This window comes from Balaenoptera acutorostrata, chromosome 4 (assembly GCF_949987535.1).
Source record: "Balaenoptera acutorostrata chromosome 4, mBalAcu1.1, whole genome shotgun sequence".
Taxonomy (NCBI): Eukaryota; Metazoa; Chordata; class Mammalia; order Artiodactyla; family Balaenopteridae; genus Balaenoptera; species Balaenoptera acutorostrata.
Genome location: NC_080067.1, coordinates 63,068,722 through 63,083,415, shown reverse-complemented (window position 1 = coordinate 63,083,415; position 14,694 = coordinate 63,068,722). Strand labels below are relative to the sequence as shown.

At 35.4% G+C, this 14,694-nt stretch overlaps 1 protein-coding gene across 2 annotated transcripts in view; it reads right to left on the bottom strand.

Moving 5' to 3' along the window:
• The window catches only part of PIK3CA (phosphatidylinositol-4,5-bisphosphate 3-kinase catalytic subunit alpha), a 110,850-nt gene that overhangs the window by 11,608 nt on the left and 84,548 nt on the right, over nt 1-14,694 (bottom strand). For both annotated transcript variants that reach the window (XM_057544972.1, XM_057544971.1), the window contains 8 exons: nt 12,089-12,194; nt 11,455-11,607; nt 11,224-11,358; nt 5,171-5,295; nt 4,183-4,264; nt 3,187-3,351; nt 2,866-2,969; nt 1,198-1,369 (listed from right to left, as the gene is read on the bottom strand). In XM_057544972.1, the coding sequence (XP_057400955.1) occupies nt 1,198-1,369; nt 2,866-2,969; nt 3,187-3,351; nt 4,183-4,264; nt 5,171-5,295; nt 11,224-11,358; nt 11,455-11,607; nt 12,089-12,194 (1,042 nt within the window). The remainder of the gene's footprint in view (nt 1-1,197; nt 1,370-2,865; nt 2,970-3,186; nt 3,352-4,182; nt 4,265-5,170; nt 5,296-11,223; nt 11,359-11,454; nt 11,608-12,088; nt 12,195-14,694) is intronic.

The window sequence follows — 14,694 nt, the reverse complement described above, 5'->3', positions numbered from 1 at the left end:
TTATTCAGTACTACTAATTTACATTGTCTGTCCTTTGGGGACTCACTAATAAACTGGGATTTTCTTTTTTCATTTCACTAGAGGTGAGGAATGATCTCACTTTTTACTGTAGGGTGTGTTGGACTGAATAAAGGATAAGGAGTAGGAAAAGGTCATGAAAACCTTTACATTTCATGTTCCTCAGGTACACTAAGCAAGACTGCAGGTGACTCAAGTGTGTGATATATTTACTCTATGACTAAGAGTCCATTTTAAACTTAGAAATACAGAAACTAATTTCTTTCCACTCATTTTCAGGGTCATTACTAAAAGAAAAGAAAAGACACAGAGTAAGGAAAAATCATTTTTAAGACTTAGGGCCGGGACTTCCCTGGTGGCGCAGTGGTTAAGAATCTGCCTGCCAATGCAAGGGACACGGATTCGAGCCCTGGTCCGGAAAGATCCCACATGCTGTGGTGCAACTAAGCCCATGCGCCACAACTACTGAGCCTGCACTCTAGAGCTCGTGAGCCACAACTACTGAGCCTGCGTGCCTAAAGCCCATGCTCCGCAACAAGAGAAGCCGCTGCAATGAGAAGCCCACACACCACAACGAAGAGTAGTCCCTGCTCGCCGCAACTAGAGAAAGCCCGTACGCAGCAACAAAGACCCAACACAGCCAAAAAAAAAGACTTAGAGCTAAACAAGGTCCTAATGTATAGCACGGAAACTATATTCAATATCCTGTGATAAACCATAATGGAAAAGAATATAAAAAAAGAATGTATATATGTATATAACTGAGTCACTTTGCTATACAGCAGAGATTAGCACAATACTGTAAATCAACTATACTTCAATAAAAAAAATTTTTTTTAAAAAGACTTAGGGCTATATAAAAGAGAAAGGAAGGGAAAGAGGAGGGAACTAACATTTGCTGGGCACCTCCTATGTTCTAGGGACTATGAGAGGTGCTTTGCATATCTTGTATGATTTAATTCTCACATCAACCCTATGAGGAAAGTTATTATTCCCATTTTACAGATGAGGCAAATGAATCTCAAGAGACTAAATAATGTGTCTAACATTACATTGCTTGGATCCAAATCTTAATCTGCCTAATTCTAAGGCCCATGATCTGCATATATACTGGGCTCTCAAATAACCCTGCCCCACTGCAATGAAGGAGTCTGAAAAACAAACTGAAGAGTCACATACCTTTTGTGTTTCATCCTTCTTCTCTTGTTTGAGAATGTCAGTTAAGTTAATGAGCTTTTCCATAGCCTCAACCTGCCTATTCAGGTGCTTCAAATACATCCCACATGCACGGCAATAGGACTCCAAAAGCAGGCCAAACCTCTGACTAACTGTTTTATTGTGCATCTCAGATCTAAAAGGTCAGTGGGAGGGAGGGAGGGAGGGAGGGAGGGATGGAGGGATGGAGGGAGGGAGGGAGAGAGAGAGAGAGAGAGAGAGGGAGGGAGGGAGGGAGGGAGGGAGGGAGGGAGAGAGAGAGAGAGAGAGAGAGAGAGAGAGAGAGAGAGAGAGAGGAGATTCAAATGAGTAGTATACACATAACCTTTTTTAAGAAACCCATTTTCTAAATTCAAAAAATGTTATAATCATGTAACTAATACTAACTAATACAATCATACTAACGAATGATAGGCTTTAAATCATTTAAAACCTATCATTTAGAAGCAAAACAATTAAGAGTTTCAGGTAGTTCCTGGAAATATAAATTAAAAAAAAACTAGATTTTAGGTTTATTTCAACTACTCTTCATTTACTAATTTTAGCACAAAATACATAAACATGAAAAAAGGAAATTAGGCACAAAAATAATACAATGAATAGAGAGGGAGTGAAGAGCTCAGTGAACACTATTTGACTCTTCTGGCATACATGTCCCTTTTCTGTACTGTGTCTGAATTTAAGTTATTCTTAAATTTATTTTTGGCTACATTGGTTCTTTGTTGCTGTGCACGGGCTTTCTCTAGCTGTGGAGAGTGGGGGCTACTCTTCATTGCAGTAGGCAAGCTTCTCATTGCGGTGGCTTCTCTTGTTGCAGAGCATGGGCTCTAGATGCGTGGGTTTCAGTAGCTGTGGCACGAGGGCTCAGTAGCTGTGGCACGAGGGCTCAGTAGTTGTGGCTCTCGGGCTCTAGAGCGCAGGCTCAATAGTTGTGGCACATGGGCTTAGTTGCTCCATGGCATGAGGAATCTTCTCAGACCAGGGATCAAACTCGTGTTCCCTGCATTGGCAGGCGGATTCTTAACCACTGTGCCACCAGGGAAGTCCCTGAATTTAAGTTATTTCAAACCTAGCTTCTAGATTCCACTTTAAATTTATTTTAACATTTAAAAAATCATGTTAATTACAAATCTGTTTCTAAATTTATAAAAAAGTGCATGGTTTATGACCTCTAACTTTGTGTATTAGATATAGCATATTCTGCAAAATATTTTTTTATTCTTAATTAGCTTATTTTCTAGTAAGAAACTTGGGGTTTTGTCATTATTGTTCTGAATTCCAAGGCAAGACTTTTTGGGGGTGGGGGGATATCTTAATCCACACATACGGTGAAATCAATTGCAACATTAATCTGGACCTAGCAAATTTTACTTTGCTTAAAGTAGAATCAAAATCTTTAAAAATATTTCAGCTCTCATTCCTGTATAAAATTTAGCTTTAATTTTACTGCTTACTTAATGTTAAAGAGAAAAAGCTGAGGGAAGTTCATCACTGGTACAATATACTTTCAGTATGGAAAACTCTTCTAGACAAACAAAAACAACAGTATATAAGTAATACATATTTATACATCAACTGAGAATACAAGTAATATATATATAAAGAATTAAATGGGAAAATAATTTGACTTACTTTAAATGCCAAAAGAAAAAGTGCCCAATCCTTTGATTAGTCAATGCTTTTTTGAGTAAAAACCTCACAAGTAGGTTATCCAAATACTGTTCATATTTTAGGACCTATGTGATTAAAAACAAACAAACAAACAAAAATAAAAACAACTCTACATCAATCAAGGTCAGTTTCTGCATGGTTGAATTTAAAGAAAAATTTTTTAGGAAGAAAATAGATACTACTGGTAATAAAACTGACTTTTAAAAATGCATAAAACCAGCTAGTACAGTAGATGTTGGAAGGTGCATGGATTTAGAATAAAACATTATTTTTCTATTTTACCTGTACTAGCTGAATTAGGTACTGAGAAAGTTTGTCATCTGTTAAATATTTTTCTAAGCATCGAACAGCAAAACCTCGAACCATAGGATCTGGGTAATTGCAGTCCAGAAGCTCCATAGCCTGTTCAGGTTTGATTGGAGGCCAATCTTTTACCAAGCAGTACATCTGTGTATGAGTGAGATAATAGATCATATTTAAAAACCAAAGATAGTTGTGAATGAACCCTCTTAAGACATTATCTTAATTTCTTATTTTAAAATTAGATAAAAGCCCCCCTTATGAATTCAGTGCTTAAAATGTTTAGTTCTAATTAATCAGTGGAAGTTATGTAAACAGTATTTTTCTCTACTATACAGATCTTCCTCGACTTACAATGGGCTTATGTCTTGATAAGCCTATCATAAGTTGAAAATATCTCAAGTCAAAAATGCACTTAATACACATAATCTACTGAACATCATAGCTTAGCCTAGACTACCTTAAACATACTCAGAACACTTACTTTAGCCCACAGCTGGGCAAAATCATTTAACACAAAGCCTATTTTATAATAAAGTGTTGAATATCTCATGCAATTTGTTGAACACTGTACTGAAAGTGAAAAGGAGAATGGCTGTATGGGTACAGAATAGTTGTAAGGATACTGTTTGTTTACCCTCACGATCATCCGGCTGACTGGGAGCTGTGGCTCGCTACTGCTGCCCAGTATCAGGAGAGACTATTTTACCACATATTGCTAGCCTGAGAAAAGATCAAAATTCGAAATGTGAAGTATAGTTTGTACCTAATGCATCTCACTTTCTCACCATTGTAAAGTAATAATATCTTAAGCTGAACCATGGTAAGTCGAGGACCATCTGTATTATCATTATTAATTAATGTAAAACATAGTCTATTTCATTTCTTATACTTATGCAGACTTTCTGAGAAAAAACAATTTGAATGACATACCAAATTTGTGCAACAGTTATTCAGTAATCTCAAACATGCATTTACCTGAGCTACTTCATCTCTAGAATTCCATTTAACAGACAGAAGCAATTTGGGTAGAATTTCAGGGATAGTTACACAATAGTGTCTGTGTGGAAAAGACAAAACAAAACAAAAAAAACATTCTTACATATTATTCAAAAGGCCTAGATGTCTAAATTTGTGACTATGCAATCTTTAAGAAGTTCCAAACACTTTTAAAACTTCTTACCATTACTAGCCTTCTTTAAAATCAAAACAAACCTGTGTTTAACACTATAGCTGCACATATATGTACATAGATACAGTTATAATGGCATGGAAGACTAAAGGAAAATCCAAATGGAGGACAGGTACTTAGGAAAAATTATGAATTTATGTTATAGCACTCTTTATATAGCTCCTATTATTCATCTACTTATTCGGCATGAACGATGAGAAGAGTTACCACTTCTACTGTGGTCACTGGACAAAATTTATGTTTAAATGAACTTGCTGCAGAAATGCACTGCAACTGCCTTATTTAAATAAACCAGGGTACACTTACTAAGTTGCAGGATAATTTCTTCAGAAGTGAAAATAAGGCATTACAGTATTACTTCAAGGAAGTGTAAGTAAAAATGAAAAATGGAAGGAACTCCTAAAAATGAAAATATCTAGACCAATTAAATCACGGCTAAACTGATCTAAAACTAAGGTTTTGTTTTTTGTTTTTGGATCTTAAATTTTATTTGAAAACAAACCAAAAAAACCAAATCCTAAAAAATGTCATGTCAAGGATTGAGAATTTTAAAAAAGCCTTCAATCTGCAAGGTTATTACCAAGGCAGCGTGATTTTCTAGAAATACTGATCTATACCCACAGTTCAAAAAAAGGATAATGTTTGTAATTTAAAATCATGTAGATTACGCTTTATTTACTCTAACAGGGAATGGCAGAAGCATGGCAAGATCAGCCAAAGTCAGTTCTTTCTTCTGAAATGGAAGGAACAGAGACTCTCTATCTTAACACTTACCTATGGCTCCACAGAAAATCCTTCTCTTGCTCAGTGATTTCAGACAGAGGATCTCGTGTACAAATTGCTCGGAGCTGTTCTTTATCATTTTCTCTTAATTCGTTATCTCTAGCTAGTCTGTTACTCTGTAAAATAAAGTAATATCTTATATAATTTTCTTTGCCATACCCCCCCCCCCGATTCATGACTGATCTGCAAAAAAAGAAAATTAATTTTCAATAAACTTTACATTGCTTATTAACTGTTAAAAAACAGTTTATCCTCATTGCAAGACTTTATTTTCAGGGATGGGGAGAACACACTTAAGACAGTTACTTGTGGAACAAATCCAATAATTTACTTGGTTAACATTACCACCAACCAAAGAACAGTTAAGTGCCAAAATTAGTCAGGGATAAGGCTAGATTTGGGTACTAGGGGGTGGTAGTGAACAATTTACTTCTCTTCCTGATGAGGACCCTTCCTAGTATCCTATTAACTAATCTGCTAATGTTTCTGGAATAAGAGAGAAAATTAAAAAGTAAAATAATAAAATAGGGCTTCCCTGGTGGCGCAGTGGTTGAGAATCTGCCTGCTAATGCAGGGGACACGGGTTCGAGCCCTGGTCTGGGAAGATCCCACATGCCACGGAGCAGCTGGGCCCGTGAGCCACAATTGCTGAGCCTGCGCGTCTGGAGCCTGTGCCCCGCGACGGGAGGGGCCGCGATAGAGAAAGGCCCGCGCACCGCGATGAAGAGCGGTCCCCGCACCGCGATGAAGAGTGGCCCCCGCTTGCCGCAACTGGAGAAAGCCCTCGCACGAACCGAAGACCCAACACAGCCAAAAATAATAAATAAATAAATAAGAAAATCCTTTAAAAAAAAAAAAAATAATAATAATAATAAAATAAAAATATAAATTCTTTCATAATCCTTCCCTGAAAATATCCTTATAATCATTTGCAAGGCTTTCTAATTTTAAAAGTAAAAATAAGGGAAAAAAGGAGAAAAAAAACCCATCCACATTAAAACACTGCACATTGAATGTTTGGAAACTAAAAAGAGAATATCATAACTTTTGGTGTAATTCCAAGATTCCAAGTAATATATTTATTCCCTTTAAATACAAATATATTAACCACATAGTGAATAATTATGAACGCATATTAATGTATCATGCAAAACACACTCCCCTTAGGATGAGTTACACATATTCCTATTGGCTAAAAATGAAAGCAGACATCCATGCTACTTGGTTTTTATACATTTAAATATTGTTAATTTATCCAACAGCATAAAGAAATATTACTGGCATATATTCACTCAACAAATCTTTATTAATACATGTACTGTGTACCTTGTCCTGTTCTTACTGTTGGGCTCAGAAAACAGTAAAACACCCTGTATTAACAGAGCCTCTATTACAGTGGGAAATTAAATGAACAAATAAAAATACTGGAGTAGATATAGATAAGATACTCTGGGTGCTGTGACAGAGAAGGACTGAGTGGCTACTTTAGACTGGGTGTTCAGGAATGGCCTTTGAGAAGGTAATATTAATTTGTGATCCAAATGACAAGAAAGAACCATCCACACTAAGACCAGGGAAAGACTACTGCAGATGAAGGAAACAGTGAAAGTGCCCCAAGGAAAGAATGAGTTTGGTGTGAAGGAGGAATAGGAAGAAGACCAGGGCATCTGAAGTCCAGTAGATGAGGGAGAGGAGTGACAGGAGGTCATGTTCAGAGCATGTAAAATTTGCAGGTCAGGGTAAAAGGTCTGGATTTTACTTTTAGCGAAAGCTGTTTAAAGGATGAATACTATTACTTGATTTATCTTTTATAAGTATTATTCTGGTTGCTTTGGGGAAAGCAGGAGACCAGTTAGGAGGCTACTGCAATAGTCCAGGTAAGAGAATACTTAACCCTCAACTCATCAGAAAAAGTAGTCATTAAAACTTATCAGGGCTTCCCTGGTGGCGCAGTGGTTGAGAATCTGCCTGCCAATGCAGGGGACACGGGTTCGAGCCCTGGTCTGGGAAAATCCCACATGCCGCGGAGCAACTGGGCCCGTGAGCCACAACTACTGAGCCTGCGCATCTGGAGCCTGTGCTCCGCAACAAGAGAGGCCACGATAGTGAGAGGCCCGCGCACCGCGATGAAGAGTGGCCCCCGCTTGCCACAACTAGAGGAAGCCCTCGCACAGAAATGAAGACCCAACACAGCCAAAAATGAATAAATAAATAAATAAATTTAAAAAAAAAAAAAAAAAAAAAAAAAACTTATCATCTGGGTTCCAATGGACTCTGAGTTCTTTTACTTACTGATTTTTGTTTATATTTTTAATACAAAATAATTTAAAGAATAAAGTGATGGTGAAAAACAATTTTATTAGACATCTTAATAAGAATATAAACACAGTAAAACCAAATTTATAATCCAAAATGGGCAACATATGTTGAATGCAACAAACTTGCTCATCAGCTGTCATGTGTGAGCCTGAATATATCCATCTTGTGAATACTGATTCCAGATTTCAAATACATATCTAGTAAGTTCTAGTTTATCATTACTTCTGGTTTTTCTTCTCACACTTGCATTGTCAAAATACTTTTGAAAACTTTGATGACTCATAATTTTGTTGAAGAAAGGACAGCCATCTTCTTTGCTTCAGAACTGCAAAACATTTCTATTTTTTATACTTACAGATATCAATCAGAATAATCAATCCAAGGATTTAAAAAATTTCTACATCACCTTTTTCCTTCCAGTCATTTTTATACATAACTGCCTGCAGCATTTATCTACTTACTAAGTAAATTCTGATGCACAACATCATAAAAGATGGAAAGAATACTGCAAAAGATGAGGTGTGGGCTGGGTTCTTGTTAAGAAATACTGTGTGATAAAGTCATTCCTGCAGAATGACTAACTGATGTTAGTCATTTTTTGTCCTTGGAGATACACTGTTCACTCATCGTTTCCTGAGTTTAAGAAAAATTCATCTAGGATATTGTCATCTGATATTTCACTTACATGATCAATTTTAACATCATCATTCAAGCCTGGAATAGTGGTTCTCAACTGGGGTGATTCTGCCCCTTCTAAGAGGAACCTTTGATACTGTTTGGACACATTTTTGATCGTCACAGCTTGTGGCAGTGGTGGTGCTGGCACCTAGAGGGTGGAGGCCAGGGACACTGCTAAACATCCTGTAATGCACACAACAGCCCCTACAACAAAGGAGTTTTTGGCTCAAAATATCAGCAATGTCGAGGCTGAGAAACTTTGCTTTGAAGTGCTATTATCTGTCTCTTTGTATTCATACTCTGATTTGCTAATAATTGTGAAATATTTTCCTCTGTCAATTTTCTTCTCTTTGGCATTATCAGTGGAAAGGGAAAAATTCTGAATTATTAACAGTGTTCAATTAAAGCCTAAAAAATAACAACAACAAAACCCTACAAAGATGGTGTTTGCAGACTTCCTTTATACATCTGGAAATATGATGCAAAACACTGGGCTATGCAATGAGAAGACTGAAGGATGATGTAATAGTGATGATTTATCTCACTACTGTATCATCCTTCTAGGCTATTTTATCCTTTTATATTTTTATATTATTTTAGTCTTTTTTTTTTTAGCATAGTTGGAATTAATTCATGAATAATGATGAAATAGTAAAATGTTTTAAGATACAGGAAAACTAAGATCCTATTATTATTTCTAAGAGTTATAAAAGTTTTCAATAGATCCAAAGGTAATTGAAAGATAGAGTCAGTTTTATTCTATTATAAAAATAAACAGGGACTTCCCTGGCGGTGCAGTGGCTATGAATCTGCCTGCCAATGCAGGGGACACGGGTTCGAGCCCTGGTCCGGGAAGATCCCACATGCTGCGGAGCAACTAAGCCCGTGTGCCCAAACTACTGAGCCCGCGCACCACATCTACTGAAGCCCACGTGCCTAGAGCCCGTGCTCCACAAGAGAAGCCACCGCAATGAGAAGCCCACGCACCACAACGAAGAGTAGCCCCCGCTCACCGCAACTAGAGAAAGCCAGCGCGCAGCAACAAAGACCCAACGCAGCCTAAATATAAATAAAATTTAAAAAAAAAATGGATAAGGGTTCCAATTTCTCCACATCCTCACGAACACTTGTTATTAAAAAAAAAAAAAAAGTTTTTCTTTTTTCTTTTTGAAATAAAAAAAATTCTTCTAAGGAAGAAAAAGTCATAAAATATCAATCCTTACAGAGTTAGAACTGCTCAAAAAGGAAACTCAAAAGCTAAAATTTGCTCCAACAAGCCAATGATGTTGGATGTTTGATGGCAAACTGAGTTCAATGGCTGAATTTATGAATAAAACAGGAAATAAATGAGTTTCCAAGTATGTGACTTGACTCTTGTAATTCAGTTAGTTTAAAGGTGTAACTAATTGGATAGGGTTATGGACATTTTATGGAAATGCTCATCAGTATTTTACCCCCAATTTCAAAAGTAAGGAATTCCTGTCTAGTTAGAATGGTTAAGAGTAAAAGACTTCATACTAATTAAACAGTGACACTGGATAACTTATCTCAACTCCTTAAGCCTTTTCCTTACTGGTAAAATACGAATTATAATAGCACCTACCCTCATAGAGACTGCTTTTAAGATTAAATGAGGTAATACATGAAAAGTAATTGGTATGGCATTTGGTATATGGTAAGCACTTAATAAATGTTAGGTATATTCAAAGAACTAAACTTACAGAGTAGGGTTTTTCAAGAAAGAGAATCCCTTTTTAATGTCAAAAAAGCTAATTGTACCTTCAGTAAATGACAGAATTCAGTAATGATTTTAAATTAATTTCTACTTAACAAAATATCTTCTACATAGTTCTGCAAGTAAACAGGTAGGAAGATTATTATTACTATTATTATTATTCTGTTTACAAAAGGGATTGGTAAACTCCTTACTGAGAATACAACTAATAAAGTTAAACTAATAAAGTTCCTAAGCATAGGATTCCAGGCTACCCCAGGGTACTAATATTACTGTTACTGGGGGTAGGCTTATCTCAGGAACCACATTCATTGAATGGTCTATCTATGACCTTCAATTAGGCCAAAGAAAATGGTGATAAATTAGAAAACTGGGGAAAGAGACAGCAAAGAACAAAATTACCCTCTTCTCTCAGTACTGACACTTTTGCCCTTGAGAAATAAGGGAGAGTTTATGATCTTATTTATTTTTTTAACATCTTTATTGGAGTAGCATTGCTTTACAATGGTGTGTTAGTTTCTGCTGTATAACAAAGTGAATCAGCTATACATAAACATATATCCCCATATCTCCTCCCTCTTGTGTCTCCCTCCCACCCTCCCTATCCCACCCCTCTAGGTGGACACAAAGCACCGAGGAGAGTTTATGATCTTTGAACGCAGTTATACTGTGGTTCAAAAGTTACAGCCAAGATCAGACAAATACATCAATATTTAAACTCCATTTTATATATATTCTTTTCTAGCATGTCTGGACTATACTGGTATGCTATTTCCTCTGCTTCCTTGCTCAACTAACAACATACTTATATCTTGGTTTCAAGTTCAAGGTTATTATCCCAGAGAGGTCTTTCCTGAACCCAAAATACATTAGCCTTTCTCCCCAAAACCCTATGTTAGTCATTCTTGACACTCTATTGTTTCCTTCATGGCACTCACCATGATTTATGATCTTATATTTCTGCTTTTACCAGTTTCAGGCCTATTTTCACCATTAGACTGTAAATCAGTGGAGGTCTCTTTAGGTCACAACTTTATTACCTGGTACCTATTGCATAATAAATATATACATATAGTCAGTATTCAATAAATATTTGTTAAATGAGGCAGGCTAAACTAAGAAGAGGCAGAGCTGCAGTAAAAATATTAGCATACAGAATTTTATTATATTGCAATACTGTTCTAGAGCCTGAAGTTATCTATGCCAGTGTGACTAAAACACATGAAACCTTTTCTATACAAAGAGTAACAGTATGTAGCCAAAGGCACTGATTATGACTGATACTTAAGGAAGACTCAGTGATTTGCCTTACCAGTCCTGCATGGGAATAACTAAATCCTGCTTCTCGGGATACAGACCAATTGGCATGCTCTTCAATCACTGACATATCTGGAAACTTTACCACACTGCTGAACCAGTCAAACTCCAACTCTAAACATGGAGTTTCCTAAGAGATGGAATAAAAGTTATTATACATATTACACTTGACTGTTACACACACACAAAAGAAAAAAAATCTAATTTATGATAATAAAAAGCTTACTTTATTTGGATTTGATCCAGTAACACCAATAGGGTTCAGCAAATCTTCTAGTCCATGAGGTACTGGCCAAAGATTCAAAGCCATTTTTCCAGATACTAGAGTATCTGTGTAATCAAACAAGTTTATATTTCCCCAGGCCAATGGACAGTGTTCCTTAAAAAACAGAAAAATGTTCACTACTCTGTAGATTAAATTATAAAACGCATTTCAAAATATTGATACTTTTCTTTCCCAGAAAGGAGAAATCAACAACTGTCTTTTTCATGGTATCTATAACAAGTCACATTAATTTTTTCAAAGTATAAATAGTTTCTTTCCTTTTTCCCATTTGAAATTACATGTATTTTTAAATTATAAATAGGAAATATGAACCAAAGCAAGCAAGACAGACATTTGTATGTAGTCACTCTGCAAGTTTAAAAATTTTATCAGTATGAACTCAGGACATATTCATCATAAAATAAATTCTGGAAGCTCTACCAAGCTATTCTTCTCTAAATAAATATATTATTTTAAAATGTTTATTAAGTTATTAAACAAAGAAAAAATAATATCCATTTCTTGAAAAAATTCAATCAGCAGTATAATTAGGAGTTTTTAGAGGTGAATGATTGTTCCTTTTGAAATACTTTACCTCTTTAGCACCCTTTCGGCCTTTAACAGAACAAATAGAAAGGCAAAGTCGAGCAGCACGAGGAAGATCAGGAATGTATATATCGTAATTCAGCCATTCATTCCACCTATGAAAAGTTAAGAAAAAAATAATTTACCAAAAAAGACTTTATCTAGAGTATATAAATGACTCCCATAAATCATCAAGAAAAAGATAAATCAAATGAAAACCTAGCCAGAGACTGACTGGAACAAAGAGTTCACAAGGTCATATTTAAATGGCTAATACACATGAAAAAGTAGCCAATATCAGGACCTCCCTGGTAGTCCAGTGGTAAAGAATCTGCCTTACAATGCAGGGGACGTGGGTCCGAACCTGGTCAGGGAACTAAGATCCCACATGCCGCAGGGCAACTAAGCCCGCCCGCCACAACTACTGAGCTCGCGTGCCCTGGAGCCTGCGCGCCACAACTAGAGAAGAGAAAACCCTCACGACACAACTAGAGAGAAGCCTGCGCGCTACAACTAAGACCTGACGCAGCCAAAAATAAATAAATAAATCTTAAAAAAAAGAAAGTAGTCAATATCAAGTCATTCAAAAAATGCAAAATAAAAGATATCACTATAAAAGAGAATGGCTAAAACTATAAAGACTGATGATACTAAGGGGTGGTAAGGAGGTACAGTAACAGGAAATCTCATACATGCTAGGGGAGGTGTAGTTTGTACAACCAATTTGGAAAGCATAATCTATTAAAACTGAACCATGACTCAGCTCCACCTCTAGGTATAAAACCACAGAAATGTATGCATTTTTGCACAGAATGTTAATAGAATTATTTACAGTATCCCCAAACTTCAAAAAATTCAAATGACCAACAGTAGAATAAATGGTAGTATATTCATATAATGGCATACTATATATCAACAGAAATGAACACCAGTTATTTACAATATGGATGAAATCTTACGAACATAATATTGAGTGTAAGAAGCTAGACACAAAAGAATATCTACTCCTTCAGTCCATTTATATAAAATTCAGGAACAACCAAAACTAACCAATAGTGTTAGAAATCAAGATAGTAGTTATCTTTGGGGAGGAGAGAAGATTAATGGATTGGGAAGGAGTGTGAGGAGGGGTTTTTGGAATGCTGGTAAATGTTCTAATTCTTGACCAGCACAGTGGCTATATAGGTATTCACCTTGTGATAATTCACTGAACTGTGCAATTATAATTCATGCATTTGTGCTATATTTCAGTAAAAATAAAAAACAAATTAGCTTACAGAAGAGTCCAAAGAGAAAAGGGAAACTAAATAAGATAAAATTAGATTTCCTATTATGATTAAAATTATATTTAATTACTTTTATATATGATGTAGTTTCATTCAGAAGGGCCTATTAATTTAAATAAGTCAGTATGTAAATAAAATAAAGGATATGTAAGGAGAAAGTACGTAAATTTTAGAGTAACTAACTACTTCACAAGAGGTAATAAAACTTGACATTCATAATAAGGAAAGCATAAGAAGCTACTACAACAAGTGATGATAAAAATTATCAAATTTTTATGATAAATTCCCTTCAATTTATTGGATGTTACATGCGAAATTATGTCTATATTTGGTAAACATACTTGTAAACAGCCAAGTATAATAAGTAGTAGTTTTTTTTTTTTTTTAATTAAAAAACATTATAGTAATGGCTAAAAGCTTGGACTCAGAAGTCAGACCACCTGGAGTAAAATCTTGTTTCTACTATTTTACTATATGTGTAAACCTCGCTTTGTCTGTTTTTTCATCTGTGAAATGGGACTAATAATAGTACCTACTCTCAGAAAGTTGTTTTGAAGATTAAATGAGATAACATAAGTAAAGCACTTAGAACAGTAACTGGTCCATGTTAAAAGCTCAAGTGCTAGATATTAACTTTGAAAACTTTTCAAATGGCTTCTTTATAATTCTGTTCTGTTTTCTGATTATAAATAAAACAAGACTTAATTAGCAAAACAGTATAAGAATTCTACTTTTAATTAGTCAGACTAAGGTATAAAACCATCAGTAAAATAAGTTCTATTTATTCTAGTATCTTTGCTTGAGTGTGGGCAAAGATAAAAAGAAATATATTGTCCTTTTATACAGAGAAGACTTACATTTAAAATGGGGGAACTTAGCTAGAAGGAAATCGAAAGGGAAAGGAGACAACAAATGCAGGGAAAAGAAATACTGTGAGATTTGATAAGTCCACAGTAATTCAAGAAAAATTAGAAGCTGTATCTCAAATGTACCTAGTACTTTTTTTTTACTACTCTGAAATTTTTAGAAGTGCTCATAATTAGTGAGAAATTTTCTACACACTTTCTAAGAGAACTGTGTCTTATTAATGTAGTTCAGTATTATGCTAACTGATTAAAGCATGTTCCTTTCACACACACACCCACCCATACCCAATTAAGTTCTTTATTTTGGCAATGGTTTTATATATATATTCCAAATTAATTTTGACATTGGGAAATAACTGGTAACATTTATAAGGAAATCATAAAGCATCTAATTTATTTAGCATATAGAAAGAACAGATTTAGAACAATCACTTAATCTCAGTAAGAATTTTTAAGATTCTATC